Source organism: Apiospora hydei (assembly GCF_038363865.1).
Source record: "Apiospora hydei strain CBS 114990 chromosome Unknown utg000009l_segment0_segment0, whole genome shotgun sequence".
Lineage (NCBI taxonomy): Eukaryota > Fungi > Ascomycota > Sordariomycetes > Amphisphaeriales > Apiosporaceae > Apiospora > Apiospora hydei.
The window spans coordinates 1,258,061-1,280,859 of record NW_027117368.1 but is presented as its reverse complement, the minus strand read 5'-3'; the positions used below and the strand labels follow the sequence as shown (position 1 = coordinate 1,280,859).

The 22,799-nt window shown below is 55.1% G+C and overlaps 9 protein-coding genes across 9 annotated transcripts; 6 read left to right on the top strand and 3 right to left on the bottom strand.

Annotated features, from left to right (window-relative positions):
- Positions 1-347: 347 nt before the first annotated feature.
- PG997_012151 (uncharacterized protein) lies at positions 348-1,402 on the top strand (the record flags this gene model as incomplete). Its single annotated transcript, XM_066816465.1, has 3 exons — positions 348-870; positions 1,021-1,163; positions 1,226-1,402. 3 exons carry the CDS (start codon positions 348-350, stop codon positions 1,400-1,402), a joined length of 843 nt encoding a protein of 280 aa, XP_066662157.1.
- A 985-nt stretch (positions 1,403-2,387) lies between these two features.
- PG997_012150 (uncharacterized protein) lies at positions 2,388-4,471 on the top strand (the record flags this gene model as incomplete). Its single annotated transcript, XM_066816464.1, has 3 exons — positions 2,388-2,771; positions 2,897-3,993; positions 4,075-4,471. The coding sequence occupies 3 exons, from the start codon at positions 2,388-2,390 to the stop codon at positions 4,469-4,471; spliced, it is 1,878 nt and encodes a 625-aa protein (XP_066662156.1).
- Positions 4,472-4,729: 258 nt separating this feature from the next.
- On the bottom strand, positions 4,730-6,504 carry PG997_012149 (uncharacterized protein; the record flags this gene model as incomplete). Its single annotated transcript, XM_066816463.1, has 3 exons — positions 4,730-5,924; positions 5,997-6,270; positions 6,360-6,504. 3 exons carry the CDS (start codon positions 6,502-6,504, stop codon positions 4,730-4,732), a joined length of 1,614 nt encoding a protein of 537 aa, XP_066662155.1.
- Positions 6,505-7,564: 1,060 nt separating this feature from the next.
- PG997_012148 (Bacterial leucyl aminopeptidase) lies at positions 7,565-9,071 on the top strand (the record flags this gene model as incomplete). Its single annotated transcript, XM_066816462.1, has 4 exons — positions 7,565-7,955; positions 8,015-8,702; positions 8,765-8,936; positions 8,997-9,071. The coding sequence occupies 4 exons, from the start codon at positions 7,565-7,567 to the stop codon at positions 9,069-9,071; spliced, it is 1,326 nt and encodes a 441-aa protein (XP_066662154.1).
- A 516-nt stretch (positions 9,072-9,587) lies between these two features.
- On the top strand, positions 9,588-11,440 carry PG997_012147 (uncharacterized protein; the record flags this gene model as incomplete). The annotated part of the gene is made up of 5 exons (XM_066816461.1): positions 9,588-9,902; positions 9,967-10,219; positions 10,357-10,693; positions 10,756-11,191; positions 11,258-11,440. 5 exons carry the CDS (start codon positions 9,588-9,590, stop codon positions 11,438-11,440), a joined length of 1,524 nt encoding a protein of 507 aa, XP_066662153.1.
- A 697-nt stretch (positions 11,441-12,137) lies between these two features.
- Positions 12,138-13,669, top strand: PG997_012146 (uncharacterized protein; the record flags this gene model as incomplete). Its single annotated transcript, XM_066816460.1, has 2 exons — positions 12,138-13,376; positions 13,502-13,669. The coding sequence occupies 2 exons, from the start codon at positions 12,138-12,140 to the stop codon at positions 13,667-13,669; spliced, it is 1,407 nt and encodes a 468-aa protein (XP_066662152.1).
- Positions 13,670-14,843: 1,174 nt separating this feature from the next.
- Positions 14,844-15,758, top strand: PG997_012145 (uncharacterized protein; the record flags this gene model as incomplete). The annotated part of the gene is made up of 1 exon (XM_066816459.1): positions 14,844-15,758. One exon carries the CDS (start codon positions 14,844-14,846, stop codon positions 15,756-15,758), a length of 915 nt encoding a protein of 304 aa, XP_066662151.1.
- A 530-nt stretch (positions 15,759-16,288) lies between these two features.
- PG997_012144 (glycoside hydrolase family 13 protein) lies at positions 16,289-18,005 on the bottom strand (the record flags this gene model as incomplete). Its single annotated transcript, XM_066816458.1, has 2 exons — positions 16,289-17,466; positions 17,612-18,005. The coding sequence occupies 2 exons, from the start codon at positions 18,003-18,005 to the stop codon at positions 16,289-16,291; spliced, it is 1,572 nt and encodes a 523-aa protein (XP_066662150.1).
- A 582-nt stretch (positions 18,006-18,587) lies between these two features.
- PG997_012143 (glycosyltransferase family 25 protein) lies at positions 18,588-19,963 on the bottom strand (the record flags this gene model as incomplete). Its single annotated transcript, XM_066816457.1, has 4 exons — positions 18,588-18,773; positions 18,806-19,261; positions 19,339-19,632; positions 19,844-19,963. The coding sequence occupies 4 exons, from the start codon at positions 19,961-19,963 to the stop codon at positions 18,588-18,590; spliced, it is 1,056 nt and encodes a 351-aa protein (XP_066662149.1).
- Between the last annotated feature and the right edge of the window lie 2,836 nt (positions 19,964-22,799).

Sequence of the window (22,799 nt, the reverse complement as noted above, 5' to 3'; positions counted from 1 at the left end):
AACGTTGCGACTCTACATCCCTGTTCACATAATCGGCCGAGGTTGTCTAAACGACGATCTTTCTGAAGTAAGCGACCAGTTCAAAGCCCCGGTATTTTCAGTTTAGAGCAAGTCGGGTGGCTTCGGGGGGTCAACGGAGTTGGGGGAAATAAGGGCTTATCTCCACCTCCGGTATGAGACAAACAAATGGTTTGACGAAAGATCCCAACCCTCAATAGAAAAGGGAGTAGACCTGCGTCTTCAAGGTACTCGCCTCGTAACCCCCCAGGTAATGGTTTTCTTCGAATTCTATCCTGAACCAAATACGACACGGTTGATCCATATAGACAGACAACGAGCATATCAGCATGGATTCCTCCACCACCAATAACACCGCCTCAAATACCGGGCCACTGACCTGGCTCATCACCGGCTGCTCCTCAGGCTTCGGTCTGCAGTTCGCGCGCCACGCCCTAGCATCCGGCCACCGCGTCATCGCGACGTCGAGGGACCCGAGCAAGACGCCCGAGCTGGTATCCGAGATCGAAGGGGCCGAACCCGCGGGCCGGGGCCGGTGGCTCCAGCTCGACGCCAGCGACGCCGACTGCGGCGCCGTCATCGACCGGCTCGAGACCCGCGAGTCGACGCCCGTCGACGTCCTGGTCAACTCGGCCGGCTTCGCCATCACGGGGCCCGTCGAGGGCTTCGCCGACCAGGAGGTCCGCGACATCATGGAGACCAACTTCTTCGGGCCCTACCGCCTCATGCGCGCCGCGCTCCCGCACATGCGCCGTCGCCGCCGCGGCGTGATCGTCAATCTGAGCTCCGGGTCAGGGCTCGAGGCGCGGCATGCGCTGGGGGTCTATGGTGCGAGCAAAGCTGCTCTCGACGGTAAGTTACTGAGGTTAATTATAGCAAATCAAAAGAATGTGAAGAGGAGACACATTCTTTGCCGTTGTCTTTCTACTCAAAAAGGGGCTACATATATCCAGTAGTTATTCAGCATCATCGAATGACTAACTGTTTACCTTATCTCCTCAGGTGTCAGCAAAACGCTGGCCAAGGAAGTGGCCGAATTCGGGGTCCGCGTGCTGCAGGTGTACCTGGGCTCCTTCGACACGCCCATGGGGCGCTCGGTGCGACTGGTGGCGCAGCCGCTCGACCCGGACTACCATAACAACATGGTGGGCAAGACCATCGATGTCTTCCAGAGCGGCCAGTTCCGGGCCCAGGGCGACCACAAAAGGCCGTCCGGGCCGTCTACGACGTCATGGTGGGCGAGGGGGCCGGCGCGGGTCGGGGGACGGAGGTCCAGATGGTGCTGGGCAAGGACTCCGCCGTGCGCGCCGTCGAGGTCAGGGACGGGCTGGATCATATGCTCGAGACGTTTGGCGACATTTGTAACAATGTCGATGTGGATTGAAAGGGGGGGCGAGGGGGGGCGTTCCTACACTTCTCACGCTTCTCCAGAGTTTCTCAGGACCCAGCAAAATGATAAGTGGCTCCATGTGGGAACGTTGGCTCTTGGGGAATGCGGCCAAGTCTGAATCCCAGGCTTGGGTCCCATCGTGTTTTTCATTCGTTCAAGGATTGCCAGACGCCACCAACACCACAACAGACGCTCTCCGTAGATCTCCTCGGACCATGTTAGGTTACATATTCTGAATATTTAATCGAGAACTCTATCGTTACTTGAATGCAACCCCCCTTTACCCTCCCTCCTTCTCAGTGAATTCCGGCGCGCATGTTGTGCCGGTCGCGCAGGTCGTGTGCCGCCGGATGGGTTGCCCTTATTCTCGGCGCCCATCAACTATAGCTTGGCATATTTCCCGGCGTGCGTCATCGGCGGCGCGACCAAGAACGCCGAGATGCCATCGTTTCGTCAGCCGAGTCTCTACGGCACTTGGGTCTCGCCCGGAAACGTGCTTACGCCCAGCCATTTGCGGCCTTTTCGACCGTCTTGCACCTTGCCGCAATGCCGACGTTCACTCGACGAGACCGCCATAGTCGTCACATCGTACCATGGTGCCCAAGAAGGCAGTGTAAGATCAAGAAATCCTCGGCGCATTCACGGCGTAACCATGGCGCATCCATGAATGAAGGATGGTGGTCCACATTCCCCAGCTTCTTGGGGGTTACCAATGCGGTGGGCAGATACTGTCACATGGAGGATGGGGAAGAAACACGGCCGATCACCTACTCATAACGAGATCGGGCATTTGTTAGGCCCAGCGTGTTGGTCAAGACCATACTCTGTGCTGTGGCTATTTAAACACGCGCGCTCACCTGGCCCCCTTCGATGGGAACGTGCCAATGTCTCTCACCTCCTTCCCACTCACTCGTATTGAGGGTGGCGCCACACAATACATATAGGACATTGCCAAAAGTTGCATAGCAGAAACGCTGACATGGCAGAGAAGCGGACAGACCTCGAGGCCCCTGAGCCACAGGTCAGCCACCGGAATGAGGCATCCCTTGGCACCCTCCTCAATAATCCCCTTACTGGTATGAGCCGAGAAGAGGTCGTTGCCGACGTCGTAGGGTTCATCCAAGAAAGGGGCTTGACCGAGCACCGCGAGGACTTCATCAAGGGCGCCTTGGTGGCACAGGTGACCAACCAAGACTACGCTTTCGAGCAGATCAAGGAGCTGCGCGAAGACGAAAAGGATTTGCTCCGTAGGGAGATCACCCATCGCTGGAGCCAGCCGTTCATGCTTTACTTCCTCTGCACCCTATGTGCCGGTTCGGCTATCGTCCAGGGCATGGACCAGTCCGCCGTGAACGCCGCCCAGGTAAGCCGATCATGCTTATAGACTCATTGTCCCATCTTCTACACCTTCTTTTTCACTCTCGACACTTTGGTCAGATAATCCAATGGACAAGTCTCGCTGACCCCTTTCTTGTCAACGCCACATAGGACTTCTACTTTAAGGAACTCAACATCACGAGATCCGAGATCCAAGGTCTCGTCAACGGCGCCCCCTACCTCTGCTCCGCGCTGATCGGCTGCTGGAGCAACCCGGTCCTGAACAAGTACCTAGGCCGTCGCGGCACCATCTTCGTGAGCTGCGCCATGTCCGTCATCACGGGCTTCTGGATGGCGGCGGCGGACTCGTGGTACAACCTGCTGGTGGCGCGCTTCTTTCTAGGCTTCGCCGTCGGCGCCAAGTCGAGCACGACGCCCGTCTACTCGGCCGAGTCGACGCCCAAGACGATCCGCGGCGCGCTTACCATGATGTGGCAGATGTGGACGGCCTTCGGCATCGCGCTGGGCACCATCATGGGCGTCGCCTTCAGCAAAGTCACCATCTTCGGCGAGGAGACGCAGTGGCGCTGGATCATGGCCTCGACCTCGGTCCCGCCCCTGGTCGTGATGCTGCAGGTCTACTTCTGCCCCGAGAGCCCGCGCTGGTACATGGAGAAGGGCCAGTACACCAAGGCCTTCGACGCCATCTCGCGCCTCCGCTTCAGCCGCGTCCAGGCCGCGCGCGACATGTACTACGCGCACAAGCTGCTGCAGATCGAGGAGTCGCAGCGGGCCGGCCGCAGCTGGAAGGACTTCTTCACGGTGCGGCGCAACCGGCGCGCGGCGCAGTCGTCGTGGTTCGTCATGTTCATGCAGCAGTTTTGCGGCGTCAACGTCATCGTCTACTACAGCATGGACATGTTCCAGCGCGCCAAGTACACGCGCGACGAGGCCCTGCTCTTCACCATGGGCACCGGGCTCGTCAACTGGATCTTCGCCATCCCCGCCATCTACACCATCGACACCTTCGGGCGCCGCAACCTGCTGCTCGTCACCTACCCGCTCATGGCCATCTTCATGTACTGGACCGGCTTCAGCTTCCTCATCCCGGATAACGACCCTGAGAGCCCCTCGCAGTTCAAGCTCGCCATGGTCGCGACGGGCCTGTTCGTGTTTATGGCTTGCTATTCTCCTGGTTCCGGTCCAGTGCCTTTCACCTATTCCGCCGAGGCTTTCCCACTCCATATCCGAGATATCGGAATGTGCAGGTATGTCCACCCCCGCCCGCTGAATCTGTCTTGCCCCCACCCCCCTTTCTCAATCAGACGCTAATGATGGATGGCCAACAGTGCTACCGCGGTGACCTGGGGTTTCAACTTCATCATCAGCTTCAGCTGGCTTCCCCTAGTCGACGCCTTCGGGGACACGGGCGCATTCTGCTACTACGGGACGTGGAACCTGATTGGCTGGGTGTTCTGCTACTTCTTCCTGCCGGAGACCAAGAACCTCACGCTCGAGGAGCTCGACAAGGTGTTCGAGGTCAGGAACCGCGACCATGCGGCCTACTACCTGAAGAAGCTACCGTGGTACTTCCGGAAGTTTATCCTGTTCCAGGACGTGGAGCCCATGCCACCCCTTTATCAGATGGACCAGACTGTTGCGCCGCCGGTACAGGAGAAGAGCCGGGACCTTAGCGATAAGGGCGAGGCTACGCAGATGGAGAACATGTATGACAAGAGCTCCTGAGACTTTTCGTCGCGTGTAGGTTGTCAAGGCATCAATCTCAAAATCATGTCGGCACTGCGTTGAGGTCCAGAGACGATCTGGAAATAATCGCGGAGTGCAAGGTATCATCTGGGATCATGTTCCCTGACTTGGTTGCAAGATCTTTTGCGCTCGTGTTGAGAAGGAATAGTCGATACCCAGTTAGTTTATAATCAATATTTCTGTCGTTACTTCGTCTACTTTGCATACAGGCACTCCATCCATGCGGTTCTGTTGAGCTTAGCTGTCCAAGACGGACGACCTGTGCGGGCTTCTGCTTCTCACCCTTTCGTTCTGGACGGGCAACTGAAGTAATAGACTCGCGCCACCTTCCTTCCTCTTCGTTCTGATCTCCAAGCCTTCGTTTTCGGAACTGGAGAAAGAGACTCTTTCGAGCTCGAGGGGCTGCTCTTCATCCATCTGCCCGTCCAAGGTACTTCCGGGTTCAGATTCATGCTGATGGAGTTTGATATTGATGAACATTGCATAAAGACCGAAATCGTACGACAGTCGCGCAATACCGGCAACGACAAAAGCCACCCAGAACTGTTCATTAGCCGCCAGTAGTCCGGTCAATGTAGGTCCGATCATGGCCGCACACGTCCGAACCAGGCTGGTAATTCCCATGACGGCAGTACGCTCCTCGGGCCTAACGACAGCCGCGATAAGAGCGGTGCGCGGGGCCTGGTCGAGAGGGTTCAGGGCGCTTCGCACAAGTAGCAAAGCCACGGTCATCCAGAAGACGTGCGGTAGAGGAAATAGCAATACGGCAGCAGATGACGGAACGTGAGTGAATACCATCGTGTTCACCAGGCCAATTCGTCGTGCTAATGGGCCGGCAAACATGGCAGAGGTGGCGCCAAGGAAGTAGCTGACTGACGTAACATCGCCCAGAGTAGACTTTAATGGGTGGAAGTTTTCGTCCATGTAGTAGGTAGTCCAAGAGTAAGGCACCATTCCATCTGCGATCGAGTCAAGCGCGAGTAAAATCCACAGCTTGTACATGACCCGGCGAGTTGGGACAGATATCTGAGATAGGCGACCACTCAGCCAAGTTGTGCTTCGACCGAACCAGTTCTGTGATACTTGAGGCGACGATGGTGCGGAGTCAAGGGGGCTCGATATCGCACTATTACCCCTGTTGGTTTCCTGTGTTTCGCCTTGTGGGATTTGGGTATAATCATCCTGCTTGCGCAACTCGCAGTCGTTGGTCAAAAGCGCAGCCAGGATAGCGTTGACAGTGCCCATGCCAACATAAAGCCAGAAAAGAGCATGGTATGCGTTGACCAGTGTCCAGTCACTTTGCTCTCGCAATCTGTGAACTATGCGACCGCCTGCTTCGCTTCCTAGCGATGACCCGAGTGTTGAGGTAGCAACGTACCAGCTGAGAACATCCGATCTCGTAGAGGGTGTAGTCAACTGCGACAGCACGGATCTAGAGAGACGTGTAAGTTGCGGTATTCCGGGGCCTTCTGCGGTCGAAGGGGATTAACCCTGGGGTACTCACTCCTCGATGCTTCGAAAGGGTCCAAAGTCTCCACCTGTGACGCTGACGACGCCAACAACGGCAGCGAACAGCAGAATCCAGAAGTTTTCAAATGTGGCGAATATGATGCCGCTGAATACCATGAGAAACGAACCGCCCAGTAAGACCTTGCGTCTCCCTACGCGATCCGCAATCAGCGTGATAAAGGTGCCCAGGAAGACATCGCCAAGCAGTGTCAGGGTCATGAACAGCCCGATCTGGTGGTCAGTAAAGTCTAGCGCCGCGAAGTAAATGGCTATATGGTTTTGTCAGTTTAGACGAGTGGGCGTTCCTTTCGCCGTTGCCCTGGCCCGAGAGAACATGAATGGAGTGTGCAAAGCGTACCCAGTATGAGCGATATAGCACCGTGAGCAAACATGCGGCAGGCTCGTGCAAGGATGATAATCCAGGCATTGCGGCCACTGTCTTGGATCGAGACGATTCCGAATTCATGGTAGAACCAGCGGAAGGGTCGCAGGATACTTTCCATGCTTGCTGGTCAATATCTCACAAAAGAGAAGATGCAATACAAGTAGACATTACAGGAGCACGCGACAGCCAACGGCAATCAAAGAGCGGAGGCATCATGGCAAGCCATCACTTCCATCCGGAAAGCGCTAACTGCAGTGCAGCACCCTCGGGTTAGTCGGCCTAGTCGGTCGAGCCCTAGCCGAGCCGAAACCGGCCTGGATGATGCAATCGACTCGAAAGTCGAGAAGGGTTAGGCTTATGAGTGTCGAACAGCATTGCAATACCTGGTTCCTCGATCTATTTGAGGAATGAGTCAATCTTGGACGCTCTCACGACCAGTTGCATACGATAATGTATAAGTCGAACTAATCGCCGCATTGGGCAGTCGCAAACCATGTGCGCTTACCTAGCCTTAAGGTTCTCCCTGATGTCTCACAGCTCTTGCCGCAATCTCAGCCTCCATGCTAGCGCGCATTTCTTCTTCTACTGCAACCCGCGGGATACCAAACTCGGAGAGAGCAGCAGGTCGGAGTTTGACCACTCCCGGTGCAAAGACGCAATGCACGAACAGTATTGGGTATACCGTGGAAGCCGCGTCACGACCACGACGGAAATGAATGAGTGAGACTTACGTCGGCAGGAAGACGACAGCAATCGAAGCTATTTGGAGATGTTGGTTGCAAACAGACGAAGCAATCTGCGTAACACTCGTCTCTATTTGCACCAATCGGATTTGTCTCCCTCGACCTTATCTCTTCGCCCCAACAGTTCGGAGGAACTGATTGCTAGTCGTGTATTCGGCATTGCACTTCAGATGGCGTATAGTTGCTCCGGACAAGGATGAGATGATGGCATTCATGATGCTGCTTACGTTCTCTCCCAACCTATCTTCCCCGCAACCTGGGGGCTTTTCTAGGGTGTATTGTTTACTCCCTATGCGGACTCTTACCTAGTTACATTGGGGTAGGTTGCAATTGCGAGTGCATTTAAGCCTGGAGAGCTCCCAAGACTTAGCTTCACGTAGGCAAATGCCAATCTCAACAACCTGGAAAGAACTAATCACTTGAAACTTACTTACGATGTTTGGATCCGGTGGAATCTGGAAGCTATTTTGCTTGCTAGTAGGTAGCTCGCAGCTGGTCGCCACCGCACCCTCTGGCGACGGTCAAGTCGTGCTTGGCGGATCCTACAAGACCGCAGGATCTCAATCACCTCATGTCGTTGACGATGCGATAGCTGCCGCCCTCTCCAAACATGCAGACCCGGTTGACGCTTTTATCGCTCTGCATCCTGGGGCAGCCAAGGATCTCGCAGAGCCGAGACTTCTCCATGTGCAAGGCGAGGAGAAACCGCAGTGGATGACGGAAGGCGACAAGCTGCGCTTACGAAGACAGCGCAAGAAGTTCGTGGATATTACTGATCATCACGAATTCTACGCACAGCACGCTGATATACAGGCCGGGAAAGCCCGTAAGGAACCTTGACCCTCACAATGCCTGGTCCCATCTGTTAATGTAGATAAACTACAGACCTTCCTAATCTCACAAACCAGCCTCTAATCCAGCGATTATTACCCCAGATCTCGAAGCAGAGAATGTACGATGATCTAGAACACCTGAGTGGATACTACAATCGTTGGTTTGGGGGTGCGACTGGTGAGGAGAGCGCGCGGTGGATTCATGACCAAATAGCCCAGATCATCACCGAGGCGCCTGCCCATTGCTATATTTCTCTGGAGTACTTCACTCACTCGTTCCCGCAACCTTCGATCATTGCGCGCTTCGATCCCAAAGTGCGCAACTGGAGCCTGCCGTTGACAGTCATAGGTGCGCACCAGGACTCGGCCAACTACCTGTTTCCTCTTCTCCCCGCGCCAGGTGCCGATGACGATGGCTCCGGTACCGTGACCATTCTCGAGGCCTTCCGGGTTCTCGTGATGAACGGGTTCATCCCGAAGGACGGTCCTGTGGAGTTCCACTGGTATGCGGGGGAAGAAGGGGGCAACCTGGGCAGCAGTGCTGTGGCGCGCTACAAAAAAGAGTCGGGGGCACGCATTGGAGCCATGGTAGAATTTGACGCGCTGGGGTTCGTGGCAAAGAATTCAACTGAATCGATCGTCCTCATCAAGACCAAGGCAGATGACCCGCTGACGCAGTGGATCGCGAAGCTGGGTGAAGAATACACCTCAATCCCTTCTCTCGTTGCCGAGATTGATCCGTAAGTGTTACCCACGTTGCCTAAGAGCCTAATACCCGGCGTGGTCTGACAGTTCGGTACAGGAAAGCTGGTTCCGACTACCTGTCTTACACGAAGCTTGGCTACCCATCGGCTTTTGCTACCGAAGGTGATCCCTCAGCCGGAGGAGAGTTCCCGGGTGACTTCGACCCGTACATACACAGCGTGAAGGATACCATTTATGTGGATGATGAGACGGGCAAGTTTTCCTTCGATGTAAGTTTAGACACTATACCCACGCCGATCCAATTGCTAAGAACGCGCATCGATATTCAGCACATGGCCGAATTTTGCAAATTGGCTATTGCTTTTGCCATCGAGCAGGCAGGCTGGGATAATATCTGGAGATAGGAGGCAGCTCCGATCCCGAGCCAGTCCGAGCCGCTCCATGCAGCTTTACCACGTCATGTTGCGCATGACGTATAGTGTGGCTTTGTAAATCGAGCGCAATTGTCCACATTTGGAAAATTTGCAGCCCCAAAACGTAGTCAGCACCATTTAGGCATCGTGAAAAGCAGGCATGAAGCGGTGGGTAACTCCACCCGGATCTCGCGTTTGTGCCTTGTTCCAGATTCGCTGCATTGGACCCCTGGGGAAAAAGCCAAGGGAAAACCAAGGGAAAACCACAAAATGAAAACGGATGGTTCGGATGGGAAAGTCGTCGTCAATCGTGGCGGGTTTTGCCGCGTTATTAGTCCAAAAATCAAATGGAAGTGGCACCAAGATCACTGTTTGAGTCTTCTGCCTGAGAAGGGCAGGAGGGAGCGCGTAGGTTAAAATGCAGTGGTTTCGGTCCCTTTTGAAGAAAATGATTCAACCGGCAAGTGTCCGAAAGAAGAACAGATGCTGGACACAGAACGTCTCACGATGTGGGCCTTAAGCTTCGAAGCTATCAGCCCTACAGCGATTATCGAGATCCGATCTATACTTGCATTGGTAGTGCCAACCCTCCTCGTCGTACTAGTTTGTCGTCGCTACTGGGCTCTTAGAGATGTGCCTGGTCCGTCCCTAGCTGCCTTCACACGCCTTTGGCACGCAAGAACCATCAAGAATGGGACGCACGCCAGAGACATTACTGCTCTCCATCGCCGACTGGGCCATTTCGTGCGCATCGCACCTGATGAAGTCAGCGTCGCCCATCCCGATGGGCCACGCAAATTATTGCTCGAAGCGCTACGCAAGGTAAGTACCTGGCTCCAAAGATACTCTGATTGACACGCTCTCTTGATATCGCTTATACTTGCAGGGCTACTGGTACGAGACTTTGACCTTTCCCGACTCTACTTACAAGACCCCCATGGCTACAGTGGACCAGAAAGAGAAGATCGAGAGGTCTCGACTGCTGGCGTCCGCTTACACCACCTCGAGCCTCCTGCAGTCGGAGCAAGCCATAAACGCGCAGGCAGAGTTGCTATTGAAATGGATGGATGAACATGCAGTCTCCTCGAAACCGACGGCATTGTCCAAGTTCTTCACATTTATTGCCTACGATATTATGGGTGAGCCAGCAAACCCCCAAGAAGCAAATCCGGTCGCCGCCCCCTTATCTCTTGCCGGTCTCCACTTCGTGCATTAGACCCCGACTCCCTGATTGACAAATCACCACAGCTGACCAAACCTGTACACGCACATATAGGCGAAGTTATCTTTTCCAAGAGCTTTGGGTTTTTGGAGAAAGGAGGCGACATCGAGGACTCGCTCCGGCAGGGGCTCGACTTCGGCGCGTACGTGGCCGTGCTGCCGTATTTCCCCTGGCTGCAGAAGCTGCTCGTGAACCCCCTTTTCGCCTCATTCTTTCAGCTGGTGATGCCGTCCAACTACGTCGTGGACCGCAGCATCAGGGCGCTGGAGCAGCGCAAGAAGAACCCGGACGCCCGTTTCGACTACGTCGCCCACTGGCTCAGAACGCACGAGAAACACCCGGATCGGTTGACGGCCAAGGACGTGCAGGCGGCTGCTACGTCCAATGTTAGGTGAGTATAAAGACATCTCTACATGGTACCGCCAACGCCATGGAAGCTAATCATGCGAGCAGCGCCGGAGCGGATACCGTCACATGTGCTTTGCAGTCTTTCATTTACCATACGATTCGTCACCCAAATGCTTGGAGGCGACTCCAGGACGAGATTGAGGAGGCTGAAGCAGAGCAGCGGCAACAAATAGGAGAATCATCTCAGGACCATCCCGTCTTTTCCTTTGCGGTGGCCCAGAAGCTCCCGTATCTGCAAGCATGCATCAAGGAGTGCATGCGTGTCTGCCCGCCCTCCACCATCGGCCTACAGCGCGTGGCTCCCCGCGGCGGCATCACCATCGGCGACCGGACCTTCGAGTCCGGCACCGTGCTGTCGGTCCACCTGCCCAGCATACTGCTGTCGGAGGAGCTGTGGGGACCGGACGCGCACGAGTTCGTGCCGGAGAGGTGGCTTGGGGACGATAAGAAGACGGCGGCGCTGGACAAGTACTTCATCCCTGTAAGTTCATCATTACCCTTTCCCTCAGGCTCTTACATGACTGAGCGCTGACGATATTGCATGTAGTTTGGCTTAGGCTACAATTCTTGCGTGGGGCAGAACCTGGTACGGATCGAGCTGTCCAAGATCCTGCCAACCATCGTGCGCCGCTACGATATCTCCCTCGTCAACCCGGAACAGGAGTGGACGTACAAGACTTATGTTGCCGCGGTGCCGGGGGACTGGCCTGTGTACATCAAGAAGAGGTAGAGTTAATTGAATATACGGTTCTTGTTGCTTAGTCCTGTTTTCGAGAAGCTAGTCGTCTGTCAGATGCCATATTACATGTAACTTGACTTGACGATATGGCATTCTTCCTTGCCCCCGTCATATTCACTTCACCTTGGCTTCTGTCATCCGCAGCCAGCTATTCCTTGCGCGATTATTCCAATTACTCCATCGCCAGCCAATTATCCCGTTTCTGCCATTTGTTTTGACCGGTTACTCCAGATGACTGACGTGGGAGGACACGAAAGTGTTACTGGAGCTATGGAATCATCACCTATCGCCATGCCGGTGTGATTATTCCATGGTGTATCGGACTACGTATGGAAATACTAGATGCCTAGCCGGTTAGCAATTATTCAATGCTAATTATTCAATGCTTATAGTTTACTCAAATGGAAAGAGCGAGGCGTGATGGGAAAGGAGGCAACGACGTAGTCTCGCAGCAACGCAGTCCAGTCCATGGAGTAACATATCATATACCACTAATTATTCAAGTATTCGATTATTACTACCTTAGGTAAGTAGGTGATTGTCTGGTAAACTGCATGTGAATTGTTGCTTCCACTCGGCTACTCACCACAATTAAATGGCACTTTTCCTTCCGACTGGTCAACATCAACCACCTCACGTCAACAACATACGAGAACAGATCCGTCTAGCAACACTCACCACCACCACGATGACGCCGCCAAAGCTGGAATCACTGGCCAACGAGCTAAAGGTGATGATTCTAAAGGAGATGGATGCGGCATCCATACTCTCACTCATCTCAGCATCACCCACTTACCATCGCATCTTTTACACCTACTACAGCGAGATCCTCGAGCACAGCGTTTTGGTCAGCAGTGACGTCCTCCCGGAGGTCCTTAACGATGCCTTGGCAGCGGCCTCTCTACCTTACCCTTTTGACTTGAACGCCGTCGACCATGAAACCATCAATGACTACGCCGCTGCCGAAAAAGCAGTCCGATACTCGAAGGAACGAAAATTCGCCTTCGCTCCTGCCGCGCCAAGCAGACCCTCGACCGTCCTCGTTGGTTGTACCGTTCCTGGTTATCCTAACAATCGGTTCCTTCTCTGCCACGGTGTTACTCTTGCCAGACTAGGCTCCTGCATCAAGGACTTCATCGACGATTACGCAGAAAAGGCCAGATGCGACCCTCTCAAGGACTTCTACATCTACAACAACACCCCCGAATGGGCTCACCAAACTTTGAAACCAAAAAGAAAGACCTCCCCGATCGGCCCCAACAGGCATTTGAGCAAAGATGAGCACGTCAAGTTCCAGCGCGCCTTCTTTCGGTTTGAGTTCTATGCTCGCGTCCACGCCCACCTTGAGTCTGCTGGCGAATTTCACGGAAGGAACAACCCACTCATCCAACTCGCCCCTTCGGAAACCGAGGAAGTAGCCTGTGTTTATGGTTATCTCTACTCTCTTCAGATGCTCGCCGTAGATGAGATACAACTAGACGACAGAATTAAAAAACAATGCGCCAAACCGCAAACCTATCCTGTTCAACATTTCTCGCATGGGCCAGGGATTCCCAGACTCGACGCTGAACTTCTTCTCCGGGCCAAGCTCGCGAGCGGCATCAAGAGAGTGTGGGACAGTGTTGTCAGCCCGTTCAATAAGCGCTCTGAACTCGTCTACGAAGACATCGCACGCCGTCTTCATTCAGAAATGGATCGATACCGAGGGCTGACATTTGGGAACGACCACGATGGATTTATGAGGGGTGTTTTGAATGGGGATCCCCGGTGCTGTCTCCGTCGATGCTGCAACCACCAATGGGGCATCGCGCATAGAATTCGAGTCGATTCACGATTGACGAGCCCTCGCGATGCAATGCCGATAGTCCGTTTCGATGAGGGAAGCAGCGAGGGGGCATCATGCCGAATGTGTCCTGGAGCAAGTGGCGTAATCGGCAAGTTAAGCACATTAGGGACACCAACGAGCCCGTTATACAACGCGAGGCAGTTTTTGTCATTGCCACTCGGCGGATGTGCGCTTGGGTCTTTTGGGATGACTCTACTCTGAAGCAGTTACGCCGTTACCGTATGACAGATTTTAAGGTCGTTGATTTTAACGGTTTTCTGGTAGAGAAAGACGACGGCAGCAACGACGGCAGCAACAGCGTGGGCAACGACGGCAGCGGCGGTGGCAGCAACGGTGACAGCAACGGCGGTAGCAACGGCGGCGACAAAGAATGAGTCAAAGAGGAAGCAGCTGGTTGCAGGATTATGAAAACCTCTGGAGCTTGGTATCATACGGAAGTGGGCATCATTACGTAGATGAATCAATCAAAAGTCGCTTTCACCCAGTGGTATAAGCATTACTATGGCCATTTGAGTAAACACTATGCCAATGGCACTAACTGGTCCCTAACGTAGGGGACGGTATAGCATGGTGGTAGCATTCGCGCCACTAGGGTGATACTAGATGGTTCAGGTAGTGAGTGATTCGGACAAAAGTGGTGAGCATAATCACCTACTAGGTTCTCCTGACTAGAAATCGCAGTCGCAGTTGATGTTTCTTGGGCGGAGGAGGCATTGATTTCGACTTGGGTCTCGCCTTCGATCTCGGCCAGTTTACGACTGACCCCGGTATGAGGCATATCTAATGGAATGGGAGATTTCGCAATGGTTTGGCTACCTACGGCCATCCGGAAGAAGGGCTCATGCTTTGCGACAAGGCACTCTAGCCGGACGCCCTCGTACACGCCGGACTGCTGGGCCCTCCGTCTAGCCTCGTATAAGTCGGCGCATATGTTTTCGCTGCCTCTTCCGTAGGTTTTCAGTGATTCCTGATGGTGCTGCGAAGAAGAAACAGAAACAGAAGAATTACTTGCCATGATTTGGTACACCTCCTCTTTGGGTGTGGATGCTAGAACGAGCACTTCGCCGAACTGAACTTGGCGTTATGTGTTCGTGGTCGGCTACTGTTGCTGTTGGGTGGAGGCCCCCGGTCCCCCGGCTGGCCAACGCCAAATCTTCATTACTGATGGGCTGAAACAAAGGCTCAAGGTAACACCTCCTTTGTTTCGACACCATAGTAGGCCAGGGAGTATACGCAGTTCAAACAAGTAGTCGATTCAAGACGGATAAAGGCACTGGCGTTTGTTCTCTTAAAAACAATATGGCACAGGAACAGCCTGTAATTGTTTGGCGAAAAATAGCATTGTTTGAGCCACTACTCCGTAAACACCACGATTGTCATGTAGGAAGTCAATGTAGTTGTTGGAAACCCCTTGGTGTATATAATGATGTCGGGAAGCCATTGCCCATCCCATCATTTCATCTCATCAGATCCATCTCTGTCATCAGAACCTTCCACGAAACAACAAATCACCACCCATATCCCATCGCTACTTACACGAACGCAAACATGTGTCGCATCATCAAGTGTACCGTTTGCCACAAGGTCGAGCACCACGAGCAGCTCCACACGCCACCGTGCGCTACACCCCACGAGGTCTGGAAGCAATGCCAGGCATGCAAGGACAAGTTCGGCGATATGCAAGTCGACCCCAAAGCGCCCTCCTTGTCTGGCAAGACGGCGCGTCCCGTCCCTGCTAAGCGACCTGCTGCAGACGAAGCCGCCAAGCGCCGGGGCGCCAACTTACTGAAGACTTTGGTCACCGGCCGCGTCCGCCGCAAGCTGACAGAAGTTCAGAAGGCCAAGACCCAGAGCCGGGCACAAGCAGAGGCAGCTGCCAACGCCATGATCTGGGCGCCGCAGCAGCAACAGCAGCCGCCAACGGCACCTCAAGCGCCAGCGTCGGAGAAATCCGGCTTCGGTCCGCAAGACTTGGTGCTTGAGGATGCCGAGGAGAATGCTGCTCTGCAACAATTTCTCCACGATCGACCCGAGGAGGTGACGCACTACCTCAAGATCATCCGCCAGGACAACCCTGACCTGCTGCAGTATATCCTCGACAAGCTTGAAAGCCATGGAAAGGGCAAGCAGACCGCCAAGCCGCAGCAGCAGTATCAGTCATCATCGAGCAATGCGTTTGGTGGCGGCGACGACGTGGCTAGCCTACCTGTCAACGTTGCGCTCGACGTGGCCCCTGATGACCGCGACGACTTCATGAATCCTTTTTCCGATAGGGTCCCCGGTGCTGAGCTAACTCTTGCTCAGATCGCCTTCATGCTGCCGGATCCGGGATCGAAGGGCACGACCTTTGACTTCACTAAGCCGGCGCCGCCACCGGACACGTCCGGCCTCATCCAGTTTGACGATGATGACGATGAGGATCTGCAGCGCTTCATCGGAATTGGCGACGACCAGGACGCCTAAGCGAGAACTTCTTAGTGCCGTTTCCTCATCGCTTCCCCGGCGCATCATTTAACCCAATTGAACAGGTAGGTCTGTAAACCAGCTCATATTATCCACACGCGTCATGATGCGGTATGAGGTATGTAGGTAACGAGATTTGGCCCTGATGTTGTAGCGAACATGAAAATGGTTCGCTCAAGACGTAGTTGTAAATTAAAATGGTAATGAATTAACACTTTCTCCCTGAACCTTGAATTATTAAAATTGGTGATTGCATTTTCTAGATGCAGACTCTGTAATGGCAATGGTGCGGTGAGGAATGTGTAAGTAAGTAAACAATGGAATTAGCCGGACTCGCCACGTCCAAACCGCCTGTCAAAGTCCCGCGTAATCAATCTCGTAGCCCCAGCTCTTCCTTCTTCCGCTCATTTGTTCATGCCATGGCGTAAATATCGGCGTTGCTACTCACTCTCGAGTTATTATCACACCCATCAAATTATCTCTTGGCATCAAGTAAAAGTTCCAAGGAAAGTAGGCAGAAAATTAGCAACTTACAATTTACCGAAACGCTCCCTGCCCTCAGCCTCCCTGTTGACCCAAACCGAAACCGAGGTGCCGGCGCAAGGAAAGAGCCCGAACCCGTCGTCATCAATCCGCACTTCGTCGCCTTGCCACCGCAGCACGTCCGTCCAGACCTCACCCCGGTGCATGTCCCCGACCGCCATGCGAATCTCTCCAGGCTCGGCGTTGCTCATGACGCAAGCGAGGCCGGCGTGGTGCGCCGCGGTCCCGCGCCGCACGAAGCCCACGCAGTTGGGCTCCGTCCAGTAGTCCTCCTGGTCGCCGTGCGCGTAGAGCTTGCGGGCGAGAACGAGGTCAGGCAACCGACCATCGCACGCGGGCGGCTGGCCCTCGGCCCCGTCCTTGCCCTGGCCCGGCTTCATGCCGTACAGGTCCCCGTAGAAGACGCTCGGGTAGCCCTCGGCGCGCAGCAGGATCAGCGCGTACGCCAGGGGCTTGAAGAAGGCCTCGACGGGCGTCTCGACCGTCTGCCCGGGCTGCGTGTCGTGGTTCATGACGACCGTGACGGCGGCCTCGGGCCGCGCCTGCACCAGGGTCCCGTCGAAGACCGTGCGGAGGTCTGCCCGCTCCTGCCGCGACAGCTCCGAAAAGCGGCACACGAGCGGCGCGTCGAAGAGGGAGTACGGGTGCCGCATGTTGTCGAGGTACTCGAGCATCTCGTCCGTGTTGTCGGACCAGAACTCGCCCACGAGGAACAAGGAGGAGGAGGAGCCGTCGCCCTTGTTGTGGTTTTTCTTGCTGCTGACCACGCCGCCGAACTCCTTCTCGAGGTGCGCGACGAACTCGTTGGTGAAGCGCTCCGAGAAGTGCTGGCACGCGTCGAGGCGGAAGCCCCGCAGGCCCAGCTGCCGGACGACCCACGCGCCCCAGTGGAGGACGTCAGCGATGACCTCGGGGTGCGAGTAGTCGAGGTCGGCGAACATGAGGAAGTCGGCGTTGCCGGCCTCGCGGCCGACCGACCGGCTCCAGTGCTTGCCGTCGCCCAGGATGCGGAAGACGCCCGTCCGGTCGCTCCCCGCGTCGTAGTCGGTGCCGGAGAAGTGCTCCCAGTGGTACTTCTGGTCGCTGTACTTGTCGCCCCGGCCGGGGAAGCGGAACCCCAGCCAAGCTTCGATCTCGAACGGCTCGCCGACGTCTTTGGTCCGGTCTGTTGGCAAGAGGAAGCGGGGAGGCGCGATCTCAGTCAGCAAGGTAGAAAGATCGGCTGATGTGCTAAAGGTAAGGAAGAGAGATGATAGAGAAGAAGGAAGCGAACGAGGGTTGCATTATGTCTAGGAAAACATATCACCCACCTTCGTTGTCGACTTCTTGTACCCGACACTTCTCCTTCTCATCGGCGCCCGCCTTATGGTTGAGGACGGCATCGAAGTACAGCCCCACGCCCAGGTCCCGGGCCTTCTCACTCAAGGCGACCAAGTCCTCCTTGGGCCCCCATTTGGTCGCCCGGCTGCCCTTCTGGTCGAACTCGCCGAGGTCGTACAGGTCGTAGATGTCGTAGCCGTTGGCCTGGCCGCCGCCCTGGCCCTTGCAGGCCGGCGGGAGCCAGACGTTGTCGATCCCGATCTCCTTGAGGCCCGGCAGCGCGCCCGCCAGACGGAGGTAGTGCTTCTGATCCGCGGGCACGTTCCATTCGAACCCCTGGAGCAGGCAGTAGTTCTCTTCTACGACTTCTTCTTTCTGAGACATGGCGGCGGCGGATTTGTTTGCAAGGACTTCTGGTTTCCACGCCTTGATCTGGGGTTTGGTCGAGTTATAAGAGCATTGATAGAAGCTGGCCTTCTCCAGATTTGCCTCGCAAGGAAAGGGTATCTATGTTGTCACACGTAGTATCCGCGTTACACTTATGACGTACTGGCGGGCGTTGGTACTGATGTTACTCGCTCTCATTTGCTGCCGGTCGGAGCAAAGCTCCGAAAAGGCTTACCAGTACACTGGGACTGCCAACGTACCTCTCCATGTGGCAGATGGATTTCCAGTGTATTTGAAAGTCGACAGTGGGGTTGGACATTATTCTGGGAACGTTTACTCGTCGTCTCCCCACCCCACGTTGTTTCACGAGGTCTCTCTCGCTAGCTCGCTAGGGGCGTGGGGCTCCATCTAGGCGACATTCCGCTTCCAGGCTACATAACTAGGGCTTTGTATGACAAGTATTCGGATTCATGTTTTGTACAAGCAGTATACAGAATAAACAGGGGCCCTCAATCCCAATATGGCCAGTGTGTGCCTTCCTCCGCATCTTGATAGCGGCAGTGTCTTTGTAGCATTTGCTCACTGGCGTCGCCCCCGAATTACATTGCGGCCACCGATACAAGCCTTCTTCCATAGACTCATACATCTCGCGCTTTGCCTGATGTTGTTGGTCGTGCCCGTGATCTTCTCGGCCACGGAAGTGGCCACCTTTTCCGGACGGCCGCCGCCCTCCTGGCCGCCGATGCTCCCGTCGTCGCTGGCGGCCTTCCAGGGTCGCCGTCGTTCAGCCGGTCGACCTCGCTGGTCTGGCCGAACTTGGAGTCCGGGCGGAAGTGCACCATGACCTCGGGGGTGACGGCGACGCAGTTGAGCATGCCCGACCGGCACCCGTAGAAGAGCTTGGTGTCGTAGGCCTGGCCCAGCCCCGTCGACACGAAGTCGAGCACCTTGCGCACGCCCGACTTGTGCACGGCGTACGCGTACGAGCACACGGCGCCCTGCGAGCGGTAGACGGCCCGCTGGCCCTCGGGGATGTGCTCCTGGAGGTAGCTCTTGGTCCCGGCGAAGCCCACGTAGCGCTTGTGCTCCAGGACCGTGGGATCTGGGAAGAGGCTGACGGTTTCGTTGGGCATGGGCGTGTCGCCGCAGTGGCCGATCCACAGGATGTCCCACTTGCTACCGTAGGGATTGGTCTGTTCATGCGGCGCGTGCGTCTGCTGGCGCACGGCTTCTGCAATGTTGCTCATTTGGTCCTGGAGGGGAAGGGAAACCCGTCAGAATGGATGGAAGCGGGGGCGCGCGCGCGCGCGCAGTCAGTTTCTGTATTTACCTTGATGTGGACGTCCCAATCGACATCATCCTCGACGATGAGCGCCGAGTTGAGCTGGCTCTGGAGGACGTACTTGAGCAGGTCGATGTGCGCGAGCCAGGCGGCTGCGCTGCCCGGCTCGGGCTTCGGGACGCCTTCGGGGCTGAGGGCGGCGAAGGCCTCAACCATCTCCGGGAGCCAGGTCGGCTGCGGCGGGACACTGATGTTCAGGCCGCTCAACTTCGCGGCTGCTTGCAGACCTTGCACGCGCCATGATTGGCCTCCTCCCTTGGACAGGGCGAGGATTGCGTCGAACTATGTATACATCGACGATGTTTTAACATCATCAACAAAGTTGCGATAGATGAGCAAATTAAGCGGTTACATACCCCTAAGGTTTCATTTCGAGGACCCAAAGTAGCCTTCTGATGTTGTGCATGGGGCGCCGCCGGCGTTGTCGTCGCTGCAGGCTCCTGCTGTTGCTTGTCTTGGCTCTGCAAGATGTTAAAGGGGGCGTGGGGAGCACCCGCGATGGAGGCGACACGAGATCCCGGTACCACAAGAAACAAAGAGTCACGGTCAGGATGACCAGAGCTAGGGCGATGCGGGCGATGAATGATCTGCCGAGGCCAGCACCGCAAGGCATGGCTGGCTGGCTGGCTCGCTGGCTGGCTTGATTTTGATGATACGACGACTCGAAACAGTGAGGGAAGATCCAGCTGCGCATGCAATTATGTTTCGTCAGTAGCTCATTTATTCCCTTCTCCTTTTTAATCTCAACGGCGATCGGCCATTGGTAAATTGGGCACCCTTTGCCCTGGGTCGGAAATGAAGCTAACGCTGGTTGTGCTGGAGCTTGTTCGTGGGGGATTCGCCAATCTTGGCACTGTGTGGCACAGCATCGTCGCGAGAGATTGACTTCACGCAATCGGCCGGCAACCTTCGTGATGCCGGAGGCGGCTGAGGTTCGTAGACTCTATTTACGGACAATGGTGGTATTTCTCGTTTCCCGTATAACTAGGTACCTACCGTAGCTCGATGGCCTACCGTCCATATGTTACAAGCACCCTGTATAACATACTACAGCATCGCGTTTTCATTTTTTGTCTTCGACTCGGAACATGCGAGGTGGATGCCACTGCCGGGATCTCACTAACAGCACGAAAGGGCTCTTCTCCGGACAAAGCAGCGAAGGTAAGCCAGCTTAGATATTGTGGCAAGGCAAGGACGCGCAAACAACCTGCCTATCCTCATAGGCGGCTCCAAACCCTAAGCAGGTCGAGCAGAAAGCATGGCAGCTATCAGCAGAGACCTATCCTTGGGTGAAGCCCCGTCGGTGTGCAAAGGTGTTCGGAAGAGTCTTGTGTACAGCGACGCGTATTTCAAGGCCAAACCAAGGGAACTGGTTTCATGGAACCCGTGATTTGATGTGTTTCGCCATAGAGCTGGAACTCGATGAGTCAGTAGCCAAGCACCGCGTGTATCGCGGGCCAAGCTTGCCATGACGACCAGACGGCTCATCTGATCGATTTCAAAGTGCGCAATGTGCTTGTTCTCTTGTTCTCGGCCGAGTCGACCACGAGCAGAACATAATACAATCAAGTGAGCAGAATACCCAACCAGGCAAACCGGCTCTTTTGCCGCAGTCCCCGTCCTGTGCTAAAGCATGCTGCTGAGACCTATGTACCGGGAGAGACCCGGCTGGTGGCCACCTACAACATGGTGAAGGGCAATGCCGGCCTGTGGTAGAGCCAGACGCATGCGCCGTCGGAAGTGTAGCGATTGCCGACCAGCTCTGAGTGGGAAAAACAAGCCATTGGGAACGAAGTTGTTTCACAAAATGGGGGAAGTGGAACTCGGAGACGTCCTGAAAGTCGACGATCATGGCGCTTTGTACGCTGCAATCGTCCGACTTTCCCAAGGTCGGGTCTCCGTCTCCGTCCCTAGTCAGTGCCCTGTTCAGTGCCCTGTTCAGTGCCCTGTTCTCGTGTGGGTTGCGGGCTATTTCGTGCAGTCCTGGAGCTGTCAAACAACCCACAGAGTGCTGACTGAGCTGTGCCGAGCGAAGAGACGTTGGCTCATATAAGGTTCATACCGCCATTCCATCGACATAACAATTGCGACCCTGCCGCAACCGATGTGACCGGGCGAGACATGTTTATGTCGCCTGCAAACCGTGATTGGCTGGCTACCATATAGTATCGCAGTTATACTACAATTGTTTCTGTATGATACGATGCCGGTGAATGGGAGAATACGAACGACCTTACGTGGTTTGTGACAAGTTTTACAAATATATTTGGTTTTCCCTGGCGAACTAGGCGAACGGCTTTCCCAAATCGAACGGTCGAGGACCCAAACAAAATGTCCGAGACTGGGGTCGAGTTGTAGGAAATTATCCCTGTAGGCACGTGGGCGAGCGACGCAAAGTGCGTGCATCCATCCAAGCTTTCAGGCCCAGGGTTGTTGACTTGCAGTGCAGTGCAGTGGAAGTTCATGTAAGCATCTTATTACGTTAGTGGAAAACTTACCACCACAACGGATATAGGTACTGTGCATCCAATCCGTTGATGAAATAATCAGGGATGGTTTACTCGGGGCGGTTTCCTCATCGGCCTCTAGACCGCGTCTGCCCGGACCGGTTTCGAAGATCCCCCAATGCAATGCTCCTGGAGAGGAGTCCATGGTCCAGCCATGTTGGCGATCATGCCCCAAACAAGGACCCCAGCTCTCCCCGGGGGCGGTCGAGACTCGACCGCCTACCGCAAAATGCAGTTTGCAATGTCCGCGAGCCGCCTCGCAACATGCCAAAACGCCAGCCCTGGAAGAGAGACTCCTCTGGGTGGCCCGTTATTAAGGGTTCAAAAGTCGCACATCAACAGGCTCAACGCGAAGCTGCAACAGTTGGATGGTAGCATCGAATTTGGAGCGACCTATACGGCCCCACCACTGCCTGTAACCGACCACTGATCACCGTCCCTTCTTGGTTGCAGCTGAGCACTCCCCGTACCTGTCACTATCACGGGCCGTTAGAAGTTTCCTATTCGCCAGAGCGACGGATACTGTCGTACTCAAGTGTTGCATTCTGTCAACCTTACTCGAGCTCAGTGCATATGCACGCACTCAACCTACCATTTTCCACCGTGATAGTAACCAACTGCCAGCTACGGAAGTAGGTATGCACAGCTTTACCCCTCATTGCTACTTGCTCTTCCTGGCGCCACGTTGAGACAGCATGGGGATGGCCTGACCAGACCATGGTCGACGAACTGACGGGGCAGACAGCCGTCAGAAGAAACGTTTCTGCTTTTTGGGAACTAGAGATCTGAGACGATCTCTGCCCGGACACGTATGTATTTGACTTTCCTCTGCCAATCCCTTCCCCCAGCCGCGCTGCCCGGCACCCGGCGGACCTGACATATCAAATCCGCACTGCAGTGAGTGATACAGCCAGCCGTCTGATATCTGATCTGCCCGCCCTG